This window comes from Arvicola amphibius, chromosome 5, assembly GCF_903992535.2.
Source record: "Arvicola amphibius chromosome 5, mArvAmp1.2, whole genome shotgun sequence".
NCBI lineage: Eukaryota > Metazoa > Chordata > Mammalia > Rodentia > Cricetidae > Arvicola > Arvicola amphibius.
Window position 1 is genome coordinate 111934090 of NC_052051.1, and position 17725 is coordinate 111951814.

General features: G+C 43.8%; 1 protein-coding gene across 1 annotated transcript in view; it reads left to right on the top strand.

Annotated features, from left to right (window-relative positions):
• The window catches only part of Kdm3b (lysine demethylase 3B), a 62084-nt gene that overhangs the window by 41230 nt on the left and 3129 nt on the right, over window positions 1-17725 (top strand). Inside the window, 12 exon segments of the mRNA XM_038332057.1 lie at window positions 2150-2257; window positions 4207-4334; window positions 5529-5808; window positions 6841-7097; window positions 8702-8968; window positions 9768-9939; window positions 10303-10393; window positions 10508-10638; window positions 11466-11585; window positions 12997-13136; window positions 14640-14816; window positions 15553-15687. Of these exon segments, the coding sequence (XP_038187985.1) occupies window positions 2150-2257; window positions 4207-4334; window positions 5529-5808; window positions 6841-7097; window positions 8702-8968; window positions 9768-9939; window positions 10303-10393; window positions 10508-10638; window positions 11466-11585; window positions 12997-13136; window positions 14640-14816; window positions 15553-15687 (2006 nt within the window).

Below are 17725 nucleotides of genomic sequence, written 5' to 3' on the forward strand. Positions count from 1 at the left end.
TAGTTGAGGTTCGCACAAAGAAACGAAAAATATTCTTTTTAATATATAAAACACTCCCCCCCCACTCATTTTTAATCAATTTTTCAAAATAATTGCTAGGCAAAATACAGTGTTGCACACCTGTAATCACAGTCTAGGAATCAGCCAAGAGGATCATGTTGGGAGCCAGCCTGAGCTATGTTTGAGGAGGGCCTCTCAAAAACTAAATAGTGGCAAGATGACTCAATGAGTAGAGACCCCAGGACCCCCACATGGCAGAAGGAAAGGACTGACTCCTGCAGGTCATTCTACTTTTCCATGCATGAGAGCACACATACACACAATAAATAAATGTAATTTAAATAAAAAACAAACACAATCAGTGTATTTAGGAGATTTTAACTTTAAAATAAATTGTGTATGGGCTGGAGAAAGATGGCTTAATGGTTAAGAGAACCGATTGCCCTTCCCAAGGAGCCAGGTTCGATTCCCAGCACCCATACGACAGCTCACACAAAACTAGCTCCAATTCCAAGGGGATCAAATAAAAATAGTGTCCTGGTAGCTAGGTGGTGGTAGTGTACGCATTTAATCCTAGCACTTAGGAAGCAGAGACAGGCGGATCTCTGTGAGTTCAAGGCCAGCTTGGTCTACAGAGCAAGTTCCAGGACAGGCTCCAAAGATACAGAGAAACCTTATCTTGAAAAAATAAATGAATAAATAAGTAAGTAAGTAAGTAAAAGTAGTGTGCCGGACAGCATTGGCACACACCTTTAATCTCAGCACTTGGGCAGCAGATGCCAACCTGGTCTACAGACCAAGTTCCAGGACACCCAAGGCTACACAGAGAAACCCTGTCTCGAAAAGAAAAATAAATGAATAAATAAAAATGAAATAGTGTAAAGAAAAAAATAAAAGAAAATGTGTGACAAGTAATAGCTCAAAGGTGTGTGTCTGTAAAAGCACCACACCATATATAAAGTGGTGTAATAATAGTTGAAGATAGGCTATGATAAGTTAAAGATTGATGCTGTTAACACTAGAGCCATTACTAAAAGTGAAGCTGCGGGGAATTGGAGAGATGGCTTGTTGGCTGAGAGTGTTTCTGCTCTTCTCAGCATCCACATCAGGCTCTTCCCAGCTACCTTTAACTCCAGGCCCAGGGACCTGATGCCCTCTTCTGGGCATGGCAGGCACCTGTACACATACATCATTCATTCAGACACAGGTGAAGTTATCTTTTTTTAAATCTACTTTAAATCTGGCAGCAAACCCCTGTAATCCTATACTCTGGAGAAAAAAGCAGAAGTTAAGGGCTGACTTTGGCTACATAGCAAGTCTGAGATCAGCCTGAGATCCATCCTATCTCAGGAGACCTATTTACACCAGGCAGTGCTGGGGCAGGAGGATTATGCATCTGAAACCAATCTGGACTACAGCCTGAGCGCGAGTACACTCTCTACTCTATAGCACAATCCTGGCTAAAACAAAACAAAGTCTTAAGTGGTGCCCAATACAGATGACTTTATCCTGTATACATCTATTTATATGAAATTCATCAAGGAAAAGTTCAGTGTGAGAGCTGGGCCTGGTGGCGCACACCTTTAATCCCAGCACTTGGGAGGCAGATGCAGGAAGATCTCTGAGAGTTCAAGGTCAGCCTAGTCTACAAAGCGAGTTCCAGGACTGACTCCATAGCTACTGTGAAACCCTGTCTCAAAAGAACAAAAACAAACAACAAAAAATTCAGTATTACAAGATTGAGTAGGACTAGGGATGTCACTGTGTTGGTAGTGTTTGCCTGGGTGTGGCAGATGTGGTCAGTCATTCCTGTAACATTTGCCTTTGTCAGGTAGAGGCTGGAGATCAGTGTCTGCAGCTACTTTAGCTGCATGAGACCTCATCCAACAATCAGAACAGTTGGGGCTAAGATTGAAAGAAAGCTATGAAGAGCAAAGTTTGTAGAGGAAACAGTGATCTGCTTTAGATTGTTGATTTATGTTTTTTATGAAGTGTTACACAGTAAAGCAGATTGTAATTTTTAGTTTTTTTAAGTTAGCTCTACTTTCTTTGGCCATGCGAAAATTGGCCGTTAAGGTTCTGAAACTTCTGCTCACTGAAAAAGATCCATCTATGACCCCATAAAATAAGTAATTAATTTCTGTTTCAGACACAGAAGAAATGGGCGATGAAGAAGTTTTCTCCTGGCTGAAGTGTGCCAAGGGGCAGTCCCATGAACCAGAAAACCTCATGCCTACACAGATCATCCCAGGCACAGGTAAGTAATTCTGTTTTGAGATTGGGTTAAAAAGTGCTATGTGCTTATTTGTTTTGGTTTTTTAGTGATGAGTATTGAACTCTTGGTCTTTTACACAATAGATCAGCACTTTACCACAGAGCTCTATCCCTAGCCTGAGTGTGGTTTAGTCGCTCTGTCTGTGTGTTTGAGACAGGGTCTCACTGTGTAACCCTGGCTGGCCTGAAACTTGATGTATAAACTAGGCAGGCCTCAACTCACAGAGAACTATTTGGCTCCTTGTTTTGTTTAGTCTTTTAAATTTTTGTCTACTTACTGTGTGTGTGTGTGTGTGTGTGTGTGTGTGTGTGTGTCTCTGTGTGTGTGTCTCTGTGTGTGTGTCTGTCCGTGCATGTGTGTCTGCGTATATGTTTGCCTCCTGCATGCTTGGTTCCCATGGAGGCTAGAATAGGGCATCAGATCCCCTAGACCTGGAATTACAAAGGGTTGCGAGTCACTGTGTAGATGCTGGGAATTGAACCCTGTACTCTATAAAAAGCACCCAGTGCTTTTAACCTCTGGGTCATCTCTTCAGCCCCATTGTTTTAGCATTTTTTCCCTTAATTTTTTTTTTAAGATTTATTTAAAGAAGGCAACAGATGTCATTGTAAATGGTTGTAAACTATCATGGGAATTGAACCAGGACCTTTGGAAGATCAGTCGGTGGTACTCTTAACCTCTGAACCATCTCTCCAGCCATTTTCCTTAATTTTTCAAAGATTTATTTTAATTTTATATTATTTATGTCTTTATGGTATGTCTATGTGCAAGCACCCATGGAGCTCAGAAATAGGGGAAGTAGGGTATCCAATGCCCTGGAGCTGGAGTTACCAGTAGTTTTGAACTCTCTGACCTGAGACCGGGAACTGAACTCAAGTCCCCTAGAGGAGTAGGAAGCACTGTTAACTGCTGTTTCACTCTAGCACAGACTGGCCTGGAAGTCACTATGTAAATAAGCTTCTTGCAGTTAGGATCCTTTTGTCTCCCAGTTCTAAGTACTGGGAATACAAGAGTCTGCCACCACATGCTATTTTCTACATCCTGGAATGACCCTGAGGCCACATCCCCACCTACAGAAAGTGATTTTATCTAGTGTAAGCAGGCCTTGAATTTAGGAACAGTGGAATGGTTAGCTGAGCCAGAGTAAAAGAAAGCAGTAGCAGTCACTAAATCTGTTGCTACCTTTCTCATTGCTGGGACAAAATTCTGAGAAAAGTCACTTAAGGGTTATATTCAGAGTCAGGATTCGGAAGTTAAATGCTTCGTCTTGCTTTTCCTTTGTATTCAGTTCTGGGCCTCAAATCCTCCTGATCTCGCCACCCACACTGAGAATGGTCCTTTCTCTTCCCTTAAACCTTTCTGGAAATGTGCCTCAGCACACTCAGAGTTGTGTTACCATAGTGATTCTAAATTTGATCAAGCTGACAATAATAATAAACCGTCATACCAGACTTCTGGCTTTGGGCTTATAAAAAAAAAAATCTAGCCGGGCGGTGGTGGCGCACGCCTTTAATCCCAGCACTCGGGAGGCAGAGGCAGGCGGATCTCTGTGAGTTCGAGGCCAGCCTGGTCTACAAGAGCTAGTTCCAGGACAGGCTCTAAGAAAGCTGCAGAGAAACCCTGTCTCGAAAAACCAAAAAAAGAAAAAAAAAAAAAAAAAAAAAAAGAAAAAAAAAAAAAATCTAGCTAAGGGCTGGAAAAAATGGTTCAGTGGTTGAGAGCTTTTGCTACTCTTGCAGAATACCTAGGTCCAGTTCCCAGCACCCACATAGGACAGCTCACAACCACCTATAACTCCAGTTCTGGGGGGATTCAGGAGCTGAAAGCCAACCTGGGTCCACGGGTGCCCTGTCTCATAACAAAGTAAGAGCCTTAGTACGCTGTGACACGGGCAAGTGTTCAGTGGTCCTTACTGTTTCCTTCTCCCCTAGCGCTGTACAACATTGGAGACATGGTACATGCTGCCCGGGGAAAGTGGGGAATTAAAGCAAACTGCCCTTGTATTAGTCGGCAAAACAAATCTGTGTTGAGACCTGCTGTCACCAACGGAATGTCACAGGTACAGAGTGTGGGGTCACAACTGAGACGAATTAGTTTCACTTTCCCCTCCCCCTCCCTCCCTCCCTCCCTCCTTCCCTCCCCCTCCCTCTCTCTTATTTTGGGTTCTTTTTAATATTTTATTTATTTAAGAATTAGTTCCAGAAAGGGCAGGACTCGGGGTTGGGGGTGGTGGTGGGAAAGTGAGAGCAGGGCTGGGGTGTGCGGGCAAAACTAGGTGTGTTAAGATGCCATAGGGACCTGTCACTTTATATGCCAATTAAAACAGAATCAGTGCTTTAAGTTTAAAAGGAAAAGAAGACTTTTTAAAAATAATCAGAGATGGCTCAGAGGTTAAGAGCATTGCCCGTTCTTCCAGAGGTCCTGAGTTCAATTCCCAGCAACCACATGGTGGCTCACAACCATCTGTAATGGGGTCTGGTGCCCTCTTCTGGCCTGCAGGCATACACACAGACAGAATATTGTATACATAATAAATAAATAAATATTTAAAAAATATAATAATCAATTCTAACTACTCAGGGTGCTGAGGTGACAGACAGAATTGTGAGTTTTGAAGCCTCTCTGGGCAGTGTATCAAGACTACTTCTCAGGAGCAAAGTCAAAACAACAAATAAAACTCATCTATAACTTACATTTTATCTCTTTTCATCCCCAAAATGGTTTCATGGAATCAACATACATACATTTACTTACTTACTCACTCACTTACTTACTTACTTACTTACTTACTTATTTATTTATTTATTTATTTATTTTTGGGTGAATAAGTCCTCTGTGTGTACGCCTGCCAGAAGAGGGCACCAGATCCCATTATAGATGGTTGTGAGCCACCATGTGGTTGCTGGGAATTGAACTCAAGACCTCTGGAAGAGCAGTCAGCTCTTAACCAAGGAGCCATCTCTCCAGCCCCTATAGGATTAATTTTTAATCTCTGGTTTTTCTGTTGTAGAAGTGATCTAAAACATACTTTAAGTAATGAATTTCGAGTCTTAGTGGTTTCTACAGAACCTAGTGTAAACTGCTGGCACATTGTAGACTCATTAAGTGTGGATAAAATAACATTGTTTGAGACAGTTAATGTTATTCGTCCCAGACTGGTGTAGTGTCACAGCCATTGGTAGCCATGTTCAGTTCTACCAAACCCTCCCCCTGTAGCGCTTCTAACTGGTACTCTTCACCGTCCCTGCTTCAGCTCCCCAGTATAACCCCTAGTGCCTCTTCTGGAAACGAAACGACCTTCTCGGGCGGAGGTGGAGCTGCAGCGATCATAAATCCAGAGCCGGACCAAGTCCCCAAAGGCCCCAGCACTGACAGCAGGTCTGAGGAGTCTCTAAGAGCAGAAGGCCCTGCATCAAATAGCAATAGTGAACTAAAAGCCATCAGGCCCCCGTGCCCTGACACGGCCCCTCCCTCTTCTGCCCTGCATTGGTTGGCAGATTTAGCAACTCAGAAGGCTAAAGAAGAAACAAAAGGTGAGATAAACTGCCCATGCCTTGTGGGAGGAAAATTGGGTTATTCTATGATTTATTTGTTTGTTTGATTTTCAAACTGACTTGTAACCATACACCTCTAGAAAAGTGCCACTTCTTTTCTCTGGCTGATCATACAGCATGAGTGATTCTCTTCTGTTTGAGTTTGTTTGTTTGTTTGAATATAAAGTAGAGCGATCCTGGGTCCTTACCTAGACCTCCTTGATCAGAATTGAGGTTTTTAGTGAACTTCTTTCCCTCCTGGTTCATTTCTGCAGCCAGAGTTGACAGCAAGACTTAGAAAAGCTGATTATTTTGAAGCAGGGCTCAACTGGCCTTGAAAGGAGCAGCCTATATATATATATTTTAAATATTTATTTATTATGTATACAATATTTTGTCTGTATGTCTGCAGGCCAGAAGAGGGTACCAAACCTCATTACAGATGGTTGTGAGCTGTGAGCCACCATGTGGTTGCCGGGAACTGAACTCAGGACCTTTGGAAGAGCAGGCAATGCTCTTAACCACTGAGCCATCTCTCCAGCCCTTTTTTGTTTGTTTTGTTTTGTTTTTCGAGACAGGGTTTCTCTGTGTGATCCCTGTAGATCAGGCTGGCCTCACACTCACAGACTTGCCAAGCAGCCTTTTTAAATGGGCTTCAGTACCACCTGGGAATTGTTTTTCAGATGCACATTCTTTCATCCCACTTGAAACCATTAAGTTAGAATTTCTTGTGATAAGGATTGACCTCCATTTTTAACAAGCATCACTGACAATTCCAGTTCAAGAGATCTGGAGACCACGTAAAATGTCTTAGAAGATAAAAGGTAGATGAGAAAAAGGGAATTTTGTGATCCAAACAGAGAAGAAGAAAGAAGTAGAGAATTTTTCTGTATCCCTGAAACCTGCGTTCATAGCTTTTCATTTTGGAGGCTGGGTGGGGTGGGCGGGCACCTTTCCTAGGAGTGTTGGGAGAGTCGGTGTCTGCAGACTGTTCCTCCCTGTCTAATGCTCTCTCTTTTTATGGTCTTACAGAAGCAGGGTCCCTGAGGTCGGTGCTCAATAAAGAATCTCATTCACCCTTTGGGCTGGACTCATTCAACTCCACTGCAAAGGTCTCTCCATTGACTCCAAAGCTTTTTAACAGTCTGTTACTGGGTCCCACTGCCTCCAACAGCAAAACTGAGGGTTCTAGCCTTCGAGACCTCCTTCACTCTGGACCCGGAAAACTTCCTCAAACCCCCCTGGACACAGGCATACCCTTCCCACCTGTTTTCTCTGCGTCCTCAGCAGTAAGTGTCCATCTACAACCTCACCTGGGTTTTTGCTACACTCCCATCCTCTACACATAATTGCTTTCATAGCACTTATCATAATATGTTCTATTGTATACTCTCACCTTTGCGAAGGCATTTTATTCACTAGTACATATCATTAGCGTCACGGTACTTGTACAGTATTGTTTTTAATCAGTGCTGTGAAAAAGAGGTCTTCCTGGTTTCTGTTTCTCTCTCTTTTTTTTTTTTCAGGTCGTGTGGTGTGTGTGTGTGTGTGTGTGTGTGTGTGCATGTGCGCGCAAAAGAGAGAGAGAGAGAAGTCTGGGAGTCACTTCTCCCATCTGGTGGGTAGTAGTAATCAGGCAACCAGACTTGACACCAAGTGTCTGTTTACCTGCTGAACTATCTGACCTGCCTAGCATCAGCATTTATTTCTTGAGTGTCATTTCAGAAATGTTATATGTATATAGTTTTCTTCTGTTTTACACGTTTGTTCTACAGTTTTCTTTCCTGTTTCTTAGTGTTTATTTATACCTTGTAGGTCATTTATTTCAAAAATATATGTTGTACTTATGAATACCCCCATTTCCTTTTCTAATTTTTTTTTCAACCAGAACATTGTGTGATTATATGTTTTTAGTTGGTTGAGGCAGAGTCTCACTGTGTAGCCCTGGCTGGGAATGCTATGTTGACAAGACTAGGCTTGAACTCACAGAGACCCACCTGCCACCACACCCCACTGTATGATAAGTGGATAAGTGGATAGTACTTGAGACAGGATTGTCAGATTTATACGAGTCCTCTATTCTGTGACTTTCCCAGCTTTCCCATCAGCTGAAGTGGGAGAAATTCAAAGTAGATGGTAACAAAAGGACTGGAAAGAAAAGAGACCACTTTTGGAGTATATGGTTCTTAGATAGTGATTACTAAGGTAAATGTTCTGTGGCAGAAAACTACTGCCCTTCTGTTACCTGAGTGGGCACTCACCTGCTCCCCATCTTTCCTTTGTGTGTCCCAGGGTAGAAATGAAGTCCTCAGACTTGGTGGCAAGCACCTTTACCTGCCAATCTATCTCACCGGCCCAGAAAACCACTGCCTTGTTAAGTCTGCTCAGGTACAATTGCAGTATCTCCCAGGCATACCATCCAAAGAGAGATTTTCCTGAACTAACCTTTATAAATCACTTAGTGTTTTATGACCTCTGTAGTCTACATGCATGTACTTAACACAGAGTTCAAAGCTAGAGATATGTTTCCCGGGTCTTAAGAGATCTTCCTGCCGGGCTTGGAGGTACATGCCTTTAATCCCAGCACGGGGCAGAAGCAGGTTTCCATCTTGGTCTCAGAGCGAGTTCTAGGACAGCCAGGGCTACACAGAGAAACCCTGTCTTAACAAAAACAAAAAATCTTTCTGTTCTTTCATAAATGTAAGAAAATGCTAAAGGTCAAGGAATTTAAGATACTAAAGATTAGTGACTTTATGTCTTCCCTGCAATTACAGAAGACATCTTATTAATTGGATAGATTAAAGCCTGGAACTATAACTGTGAGACAGTCCTCTTTTTTGTTAATGTTATCATGGTGCTTGAGTCAAGCTCACCTGAGGGTTTGTCTGTGAAGGGATTGAAGAACAAAGCCAGCCTGCCCAACTTCCTCGACCATATCATCGCCTCGGTGGTGGAAAATAAGAAAACCTCAGATTCTTCAAAGCGGTCCTGCAACTTGACTGATACCCAAAAGGAAGTGAAGGAGATGGTGATGGGGTTAAATGTGCTAGACCCCCATACCTCTCATTCCTGGCTCTGTGATGGGAGGCTTCTGTGTCTTCATGACCCCAGCAACAAAAACAATTGGAAGATCTTCCGAGAATGCTGGAAACAAGGCCAGGTAAGAAACACTGAATTGATTTTATAGCCTGCTGTTTGCCTGGCAGGATAATCCCAGGCCTGTCTAGAAGGTCTTCTGCCAGGAAATTATGTATATAGTAAATTCATTGAGGATATCCTTCTGTTTCTAGTTGACTTTGCTTTTCAGAATCGAGGAAAGCTGGGTGGTAGTGACAATCACCTTTAATCCAAGTACTTGGGAGACAGAGGCTGGTGGATCTCTGTGAGTTCAAGGCCAGCCTGGTCTACAAACAGCAGTCCAGGACAGCCAGAGCTGTTACACAGAGAAACCCTATCTCAAAAAACAAAACAGAGTCAAGGAAATCCCTAAGAACACTTTGTGCTTGGTATTTGTAAAGGGCGGTTGAAACTCCAGTGGGTGCTGAGCTGACACCCTTGGAGGAGAACCCTGAGTGCAGTGCTTGTAGTGTGAAGGTGGGAGCTGAGTGGTAGGGTTCTGGGTAAGTACTTGAGTCTTTAGTGATGCGTTTGATAATGTGATGGTGCTCCATAGCGCTTATGCTTTAGCAGGAGCTTATGGAGTCAGCTGGTTTGCATTGTACTGTGAGGCAGTGTTCTCAAGGTTGCATTAGCCATCAATGTCTCTTCGCCAAGAAAGAAAAGTTTCTTCGGAGGATGTTCCCCCAGAGTGAGACTAGAATAATAATAGAGTAGAGACAGTTTCCATTGTCTTTAACTAATATATGGGAATCTGTAGATTACATTCTGGAGAAAAACAATCAATTTTCATGAGAGCAATATTCCTAGATGGTTCTGATGGGTTATCTTTGTTTCCACAGCCAGTGCTAGTGTCAGGGGTACATAAAAAGCTCAAGTCTGAACTCTGGAAGCCAGAAGCCTTTAGCCAGGAATTTGGAGACCAGGATGTGGACTTGGTGAACTGCCGGAACTGTGCTATCATTTCTGATGTCAAAGTTCGGGATTTCTGGGATGGCTTTGAGATTATATGCAGTAAGTAACTTTGCTTTCTGGTTACACAGTGACAACGGTAGTAAGCATCTAAATACTTGGTCCTGTACCTGAAATAACAAACTGTATCCTCTTGTTGGGAGGAGCCTTCTGTCTTAATGCCAGCTCTACACAGCTGCATGGCAGTCCTGTGGCTCCCAGAACAGGTCTGCAGTTCGGGGAGCATATGGCTTACATGGAGCTCTGTTGCACTGAGGAAGGGAGCAAGAGTCCTATAAAATGGAGAGATAGTGCACATACTACTACAGGAGGTGCAGAGACAGTGAAATAGGAGGCTCATCTCCAGAGACTTGGTCCTGCGAAGAGTAGCAGTAGGGGTTTATGAGAATGTTGTCTGTTTTCTAGAGAGACTGCGGTCAGAAGATGGGCAGCCAATGGTGCTCAAACTCAAAGACTGGCCCCCTGGGGAAGATTTTCGGGACATGATGCCAACAAGGTTAGTGACTTCAGGGATTGCCGTCCTCAGGGGCTTATGCCTGGCTGAAACCAACACAGCATAATCACAGAGAAGTGAATGCTCTTCTTTGTCTTCCTTCCTGCCCTTTCTTAGGTTTGAGGATCTGATGGAGAATCTTCCTCTTCCAGAATATACCAAACGGGATGGCAGGCTCAACCTCGCTTCTAGGCTACCCAGCTACTTTGTAAGGCCTGATCTGGGCCCCAAGATGTACAACGCCTATGGTATGAGGGGGAGGACAGAATCAACTCTTTGGGGACTGCTGTTCTCATTCATATACAGACATGATAGGGGGTAGTTCTGAATGTTTCGCACTGATTGGTGTAATGTTCATAAGCTTGCATATCTGTTAGAAACAGTTTCTTCTCACCAGGTGGTGGTGGTGCACACCTTTAATCCCAGACAGGCAGATCTCTGTGAGTTCAAGGCCAGCCTTGTCTACACAAAGTTCCAGGACAGCCAGGACTATACAGAGAAACCCTGTCTCGAAAAACAAAACAAAACAAAAACTCAAAAATTCTACTCCAGCAGACACATCCTTAGTTTTATTCTTTAGTTTTATGAAAACTAAAGAATACCAGCTTCCTTGCTGTCATACCTGTATTCTATTAAGTTCAAAAATGACCAAAAATAAAATACTGTGAAAATAGAGTTCTGTCTGAATGTCCCTAATGCCTGTATGTTTTGAATTTCAAGAAATGGACCATTTTCAAAAGTGGCTTGGTTTCATGATGGATGTTGATGCTATGTGGACCAAGCTAGAAATTAGTCTTAACCTGTATAAAAGATAAAGAAGAATGCTTTAGCTGATGCTCATTCCTCCCCTCTCACCTCCCTGCCTGGCTCCACTCCTCCCTCTGTGTACTAGAGATGTAACCTAGGGCTTGAGCACATTAGTCAGCATTCTACTGCTGGACTGCCTTCTTGATAAACAGGTACTCCCTCTCCCCGGGGCATCTCTTTAAGGACTTTCTAGAGCACATTTTCAGGCTTGACATGGGTCCTTTGTAATAGCACCTGTTCATCTTTCATATTTTCCTCCCACCTTTAGGCTTGATAACAGCAGAAGACAGAAGAGTTGGCACAACAAACCTGCATTTAGATGTGTCTGATGCTGTTAACGTGATGGTGTATGTTGGGATTCCCGTCGGGGAGGGTGCTCATGATGAAGGTAGGAGTTCTAGAAAAATTGCTTTAATGTGGCTTCTCCTAAGAAGTAGAGTAACCAATGAAAGTTTCTTCCAGGTTTAGTGTGTACCTGGTGGATATTGTTAGACAACGGGAAGTTCTAGCAAAGTGCTGCTTGGAAACTTTTGACTGGATTCTTGCCTTTCAGGGAATGTCCAAATATGAAGTCTGGCAAAGAAAGGACAGAGAGGACTGGGGCCTTGTCACATTGCTTAAAAGTGCAGTGCCCCTTGAATCTAGTGCCCAGGACCCACAAGAGCTCCCAACCTTCTGTAATTCCAACTCCAAGGAATTTGATGCCCTCTGGCACCTGCTAAATATTAAAAAAAAAGAAGAAAAAAAAAAAGAAAAATAAATAAAGAAAGAAAGAAGAAGGGCTGGAGAGATGGCTCAGTGGTTAAGAGCACTGTCTGTTCTTCCAGAGGTCCTGAGTTCAATTCCCAGCAACCACATGTTGGTTCACAACCATCTGTAATGAGATCTGGTGCCCTCTTCTGGTGTGCGGGCATACATAGAGGCAGAATGTTATATACATAATAAATAAATAAATCTTTAAAAAAAAATAATAAGAAAGGACTTCTGGATAGTGGTGGTGCACTCTGTTAGTCCCAGCACTTGGGAGGCAGAGGCACATGGGTCTCTCAGTTTAAGGCCAGACTGGTCTACCAAGCGAGTTCCAGGACAGTCAGGACAGCTACACAGAGAAAACTGTCTCATAAAATGAAGGGAAAAAAAGACAGGACTGACCCATCTGCTTGACTTATTAGTCATATCAACTGTAGAATAATAAATGGCAAAGCCAGGTCGTATGCACAAAGATGAAACATAAAGTGTCATCTTTTTTACTGAAGTAAAGTGTCAATAGCATGAAGACCAGAGTTTGATTTCCATAAGAAGCTGGGAGTGATCATGCACACCTTTAGTCCCAACACTTGGAAGGAAGAGGCAGGTGGATCTCAGAGAGTAGCCTGGTCTACATTGTGAATTCTGGGCCAGCCTAGGGTACAGTGAGACCCTGTTGTTCTTCCCTTCCCCCACACGGGTCACTGGCATCCAGCTCAGGTCAGCAGACATGATGGCAAGAGCCTTTACCTGATGAGCCATCTCATCAGCCCCAATATGAGTTTTGATTTTAAAAAAAAAAACAAAAAAAAACAGGATCTATGTAGAACTCCATATGTAGTCCAGGGTGGCCTTAAACTCATGGAGATCCATTTGCCTCTGCCTCAAGTGCTGGGATTAAAGGCATACGCCACCACTGCCTAGTAAGCTTTGATTCTCGTGATATTACTCAGCTAGAGAAGAACAGAGACCAAACTTGTTGTGGTTGGACATCTCCACTAAAGGTCCTGATGCGACTGTTCACTTTGTCATCACCACTTTGTTCTTTTCAGAAGTCCTCAGAACAATTGATGAAGGTGATGCTGATGAGGTGACCAAGCAGAGGATTCACGATGGAAAAGAGAAGCCAGGGGCCTTATGGCACATCTATGCAGCCAAGGATGCAGAGAAGATCCGAGAGCTCCTCAGGAAGGTACGCCTCCAGCGGGGCTATACCCCAGCTCCAGGCACCAAGGTCTCTCACGTGAAGTCTCTTGGTAGTAAAGACCTACTTATACAAGGCATGGTAGGCACACCTGTAGTACTTGAGTGCTGGTATCCGGAAGATCACAGTTAGAGGCCAACCTGGACTACCTGGAGAGACCCTATCTCAAAAAAAAAGAAAACGAAAAGCAAGAACTTGAGGCTGGTGGGCTGATGACTCAGCGGTTGAGACCACGTGTTGTTCTTTCTGAGGACCCAGGTTCAGTGCCCAGCATCCACATGGAAGTTCATGGTCATTTGTAAATCATCTGAACTCTTTGGGCACAAAGCATACATGTGGTAAACAGATTTACATCATACATGCAAGCAAAACACTCATACACATAAAATAAAAATAAGTCTTTTTAAAGGGGTGGGGGTGTGTGGAATGATGCCTCAGTAGTTAAGAGCACTGTTCTTCCAGAGGTCCTGAGTTCGATTCCCAGCAACCATATAGTGACTCACAACCATCTGTAATGAAATTCAACATCCTCTTCTGGCATGAAACAGTATATGCTCAAGTAAAGCACTCATATACATAAAATACATAAATAAAATTTGACTAGACCTGGTGAAGCGTGTCTTTAATCCTAGCACTCAGGAGGCAAAGACAGGCAGATCTCTGAGCATTAAGGTCAACCTGGTCTACAGAGCAAGTTCCAGGCCAGCCCATGACCACAGAGAAACCCTGTCTCAAAAATGAATAAATAATAAACAAAAGCTGGGTTTGGAGTTTGGTGTTAGAATGCTTACCTAGTGTGCATAAGGTTCTTTGTTCCATCTTCAGCACTGTGGGGAAGCAAAGAAGGGACCTATTGGTTGAGAAACCTTTCAGGATGCGCAAGAGGCCTGAGCTCACACTAGAACATGTTCAACAGAATAAAGAAGATATTAGTGTTCTTTGTGTGCTTAGGGGATAGTACATTCCTAGGAGGTTCCTTACATCTTTTCCCCTATATGTGCACACTGGTAGTAAATGTTGAGGTGACAAGGAGCTTTTTTTTTGTTGTTCATTTTCAGGACAGGGTTCTCTGTGTAGCCCTGGCTGTCCTGGAACTCACTCTGTTGACCAGACTGTGCTCGAATTCAAAGTTTCACCAGCCTCTGCCTCCCTCCCGAGTGCTGGGATTAAAAGCATGCTAAAGAGTACTTGAACACGTGTTCTCTGAAACTTTCATAGCCACCTGAACTGGAACGGAACCTAGACACAACAGCTATCCTAGATGAGGATACAACATGTCTAGTGTGAGGTGGTGCTGGACAGTGGGACAGTCTTTCATGTCACCATAATAAACACCATAATAACACAATTTTTAAACTTGCAAATCCTTTTGGACTTTTCCATGTGTTTTTAGAGCACAGTTGGCTGTGGGTAAATGAAACTTGAAACCATGGGCAAGGAAGGGCTACTTTATTAATTCTTCCTTTTTTTGGATTTTGATTATAACTTCAGGTTGGAGAAGAGCAAGGCCAAGAGAATCCTCCTGATCATGACCCAATTCATGACCAAAGTTGGTATCTGGACCAGATCCTCCGGAAGCGACTCTTTGAGGAGTATGGCGTGCAAGGCTGGGCCATCGTGCAGTTCCTGGGTGATGCTGTCTTCATACCTGCTGGAGCCCCACACCAGGTGGGTTGCACAGTGGAGACCAGCTCCACAGCCCCATGGGCTTTGATGCTTGGCTTGTTTCTTGAGTCTAGCTATCAGTGGCAGGATCAGACTGGGTGCTCTAATACCATAGCTTGATAGTTTTTAACTTTATTCCTTGTAACTTTATATGCTTGGTTTTTGTTTGTTTGTTTTATGGTAGTTGTTTTCTGTTTTGTTGTTGCTGTTTCTGTTTTCTTTGGTTGGTTTGGGGGCGGTTGTTTTTGTTTTTTAGCCAGGAAGCCCTCAAACTTAGAGATCTTCGTCTCCCAAGTACTAGGATTAAGGGTGTGTACCACCACTCCTAGCCCTAAACTGTTTGTTTTGTTTTCAAGACAGAGTCTCACTTTGTAGCTCTGGCTGCCTCGAACTCCCACTGTAGACCAGGCTGGTCTCAAACTCAACAGAGATCCACCTGCCCTCCTCCCAAGGTGCTGGGATTAAAGGCAAAAGGCATGTGCTGCCACAGCCCACTGGCTTTTTTTTTTTTTTTTTTTTTTGGTTTTTCGAGACAGGGCTTCCCTGTAGTTTCTAGAGCCTATCCTGGAACTAGCTCTTGTAGACCAGGCTGGCCTCGAACTCAGAGATCTGCCTGCCTCTGCCTCCCGAGTGCTGAGATTAAAGGCGTGCGCCACCACCGCCCGGCCCACTGGCATTTTTGTATGAGTTACTGAATCTCTGATGTCTACATTCTCCTGCTATACTTGCCTCTTCCCAGGTTCACAATCTGTATAGTTGCATTAAAGTCGCAGAAGACTTTGTATCCCCAGAGCACGTGAAGCACTGTTTCCGCCTAACACAGGAGTTCAGGCATCTCTCCAACACCCATACGAATCATGAGGATAAACTACAGGTAAATGGTCTCTCCTTCACTCACACTGTCTTCCCATCTAATTAATGCTCACAGACACACAAAAGACACATTCTCCTCATGGCTGTTTTCTGGTGAAGTGACTCGGGGAAACAGCAGATACCTAACCATTTCAGTTGGGTTTTTTTAGTTTCGATTATTGGTTTGTTTTTGGAACACTGTCTCAAGTAGCCCAGGCTGATCTTGAACTCCTGATCCTCCTATTTCCAGCTCCTTTACAGGAATTTATTATCCACTCATCTTAATGTATGCCTATAACCCAGCCGAAGCAGTGCAGTTATCACAAGTTCCAGGCTGACCTGAACTCCTGAGTGAGCCCTGTGTTGTGTGTGTATGGAGGGGTCTTTTAATCTACCTTTTTCCTATGTAATGATTCCCTAGTTCTCAGTCCTTGGGAGTTCTAGTGTTGATAACTGAGTAGGCTTGCATCCCTGCTCGGGGATATAAGAGAATACTGTGGAAGGTTTTTATTTGGGAGAGAGGGAGAGTCCTGTTCCTTCGTACATTGTTCACAATGCTGGGAACTGAATGTGCACAGGCTGTGCACACGGTTCGCTGTCCTTTACTGCTGACCAACAGCAGAGAGAACTCAAGACAGGTTCTTACTAAGTTGTTCAAGCTGGCCTTGAACTCTCTGTAGCCCAAGCTAGCTTAGAACTTATCATCCTCCTGCCTCATGCTCAAGAGTAGCTAGAATTATAAGCCTATGACAACAGGCCCAACTTAGTCAAAAAGTGGGACTCGTCATTCATCACAATAGAAGGCGCCACAGGTGGCAAGCCTGCACTTGTTCTGGGACCACAGCTGGTGACATATTTGTCTCTACAGCCTTTGGGGATAAGTGGTTTCTCAACTACTACGTCCTCAGATTCATCTGCATTAAACTTAGAGGAGCCACACTTTGACAAGTGGGCCTTCTGGTGATCAGAGAACTTGAACTTGGCCATGTCCTTTATTCTGCAAATCAGAGCAGATGGACATTCTTACACACATTATATATACTTATATTAATAGAAACAATATAAATGTACCGATTTCATACCCCACCTCTTCCAGGTCTCAACTGGTAGACTGTCTTTTTGCTCTTAATGCCTTTTTGGTTTTTTGTGGCAAGGTTTCTCTGTAGCTTTGGAGCCTGTCCTGGAACTAGCTCTTGTAAACCAGTCTGGTCTCAAACTCACAGAAATCCGCCTGCCTCAGCCTCATGAGTGCTGGGATTAAAAGTGACCACCACCCAGCTGCCTTTTTTTTTTTTTAATTATGTATCTGTTCATATGTGTGTGTGTGTGTGTGTGTGTGCGCGTGCGCGCGCGTCAGAAGAAGGCATTGTGGGGGCAGTGGGGTGAGGTGGGTTGCTGGGGGACTGGAGAGATGGCTAAGCAGTTAAGAGTATTGGTTGCTTTTCCAGAGGTCCTGAGTTCAATTCCCCTCAACCACATGGTGGATCACAACTGTCTATATTGGGATCTTGTACCCTCTTCTGGCATAAAGTTGTACGTGCAGATAGAGCACTCATATACACTAAATAAATAAATAAGGCTTTGATTGTTTTCCAGACAGCGTTTCTCTGTGTAACAGCCCTGGCTGTCCTGGAACTAGCTCTTGTAGACCAGGTTGGCCTTGAACTCACAGAGATCTGCCTGCCTCTGCCTCCCTAGTGCTGGGATTAAAGGTGTGCGCCACCACGACCCAGCATTTTTTTTCCACAGGAAGGGGAAGGCATTGGAACCTCTGGAGCCAAATTTCTGGACAGTAACTCTGGTACTAAGAGTGTTCTAGGAGAACAGATGTACCCTTAGCCACTGAGCCAATTCTTCATCCTCCTTTCATCCTTTTTTTTTTTTTTTTATAGCATCTGGGGCTACAGAGATGGCTCATAGGTTAAGAACACATGCTAGCCAGGCATGGCGGCACATGCCTTTAATCCCAGCACTTAGGAGTCAGAGGCAGGCGGGGTGTCTCATTTGAGGTCAGCCTGATCGACAGAAAAAGTTTCAGGACAGCCAAGGCTGTTTTACAT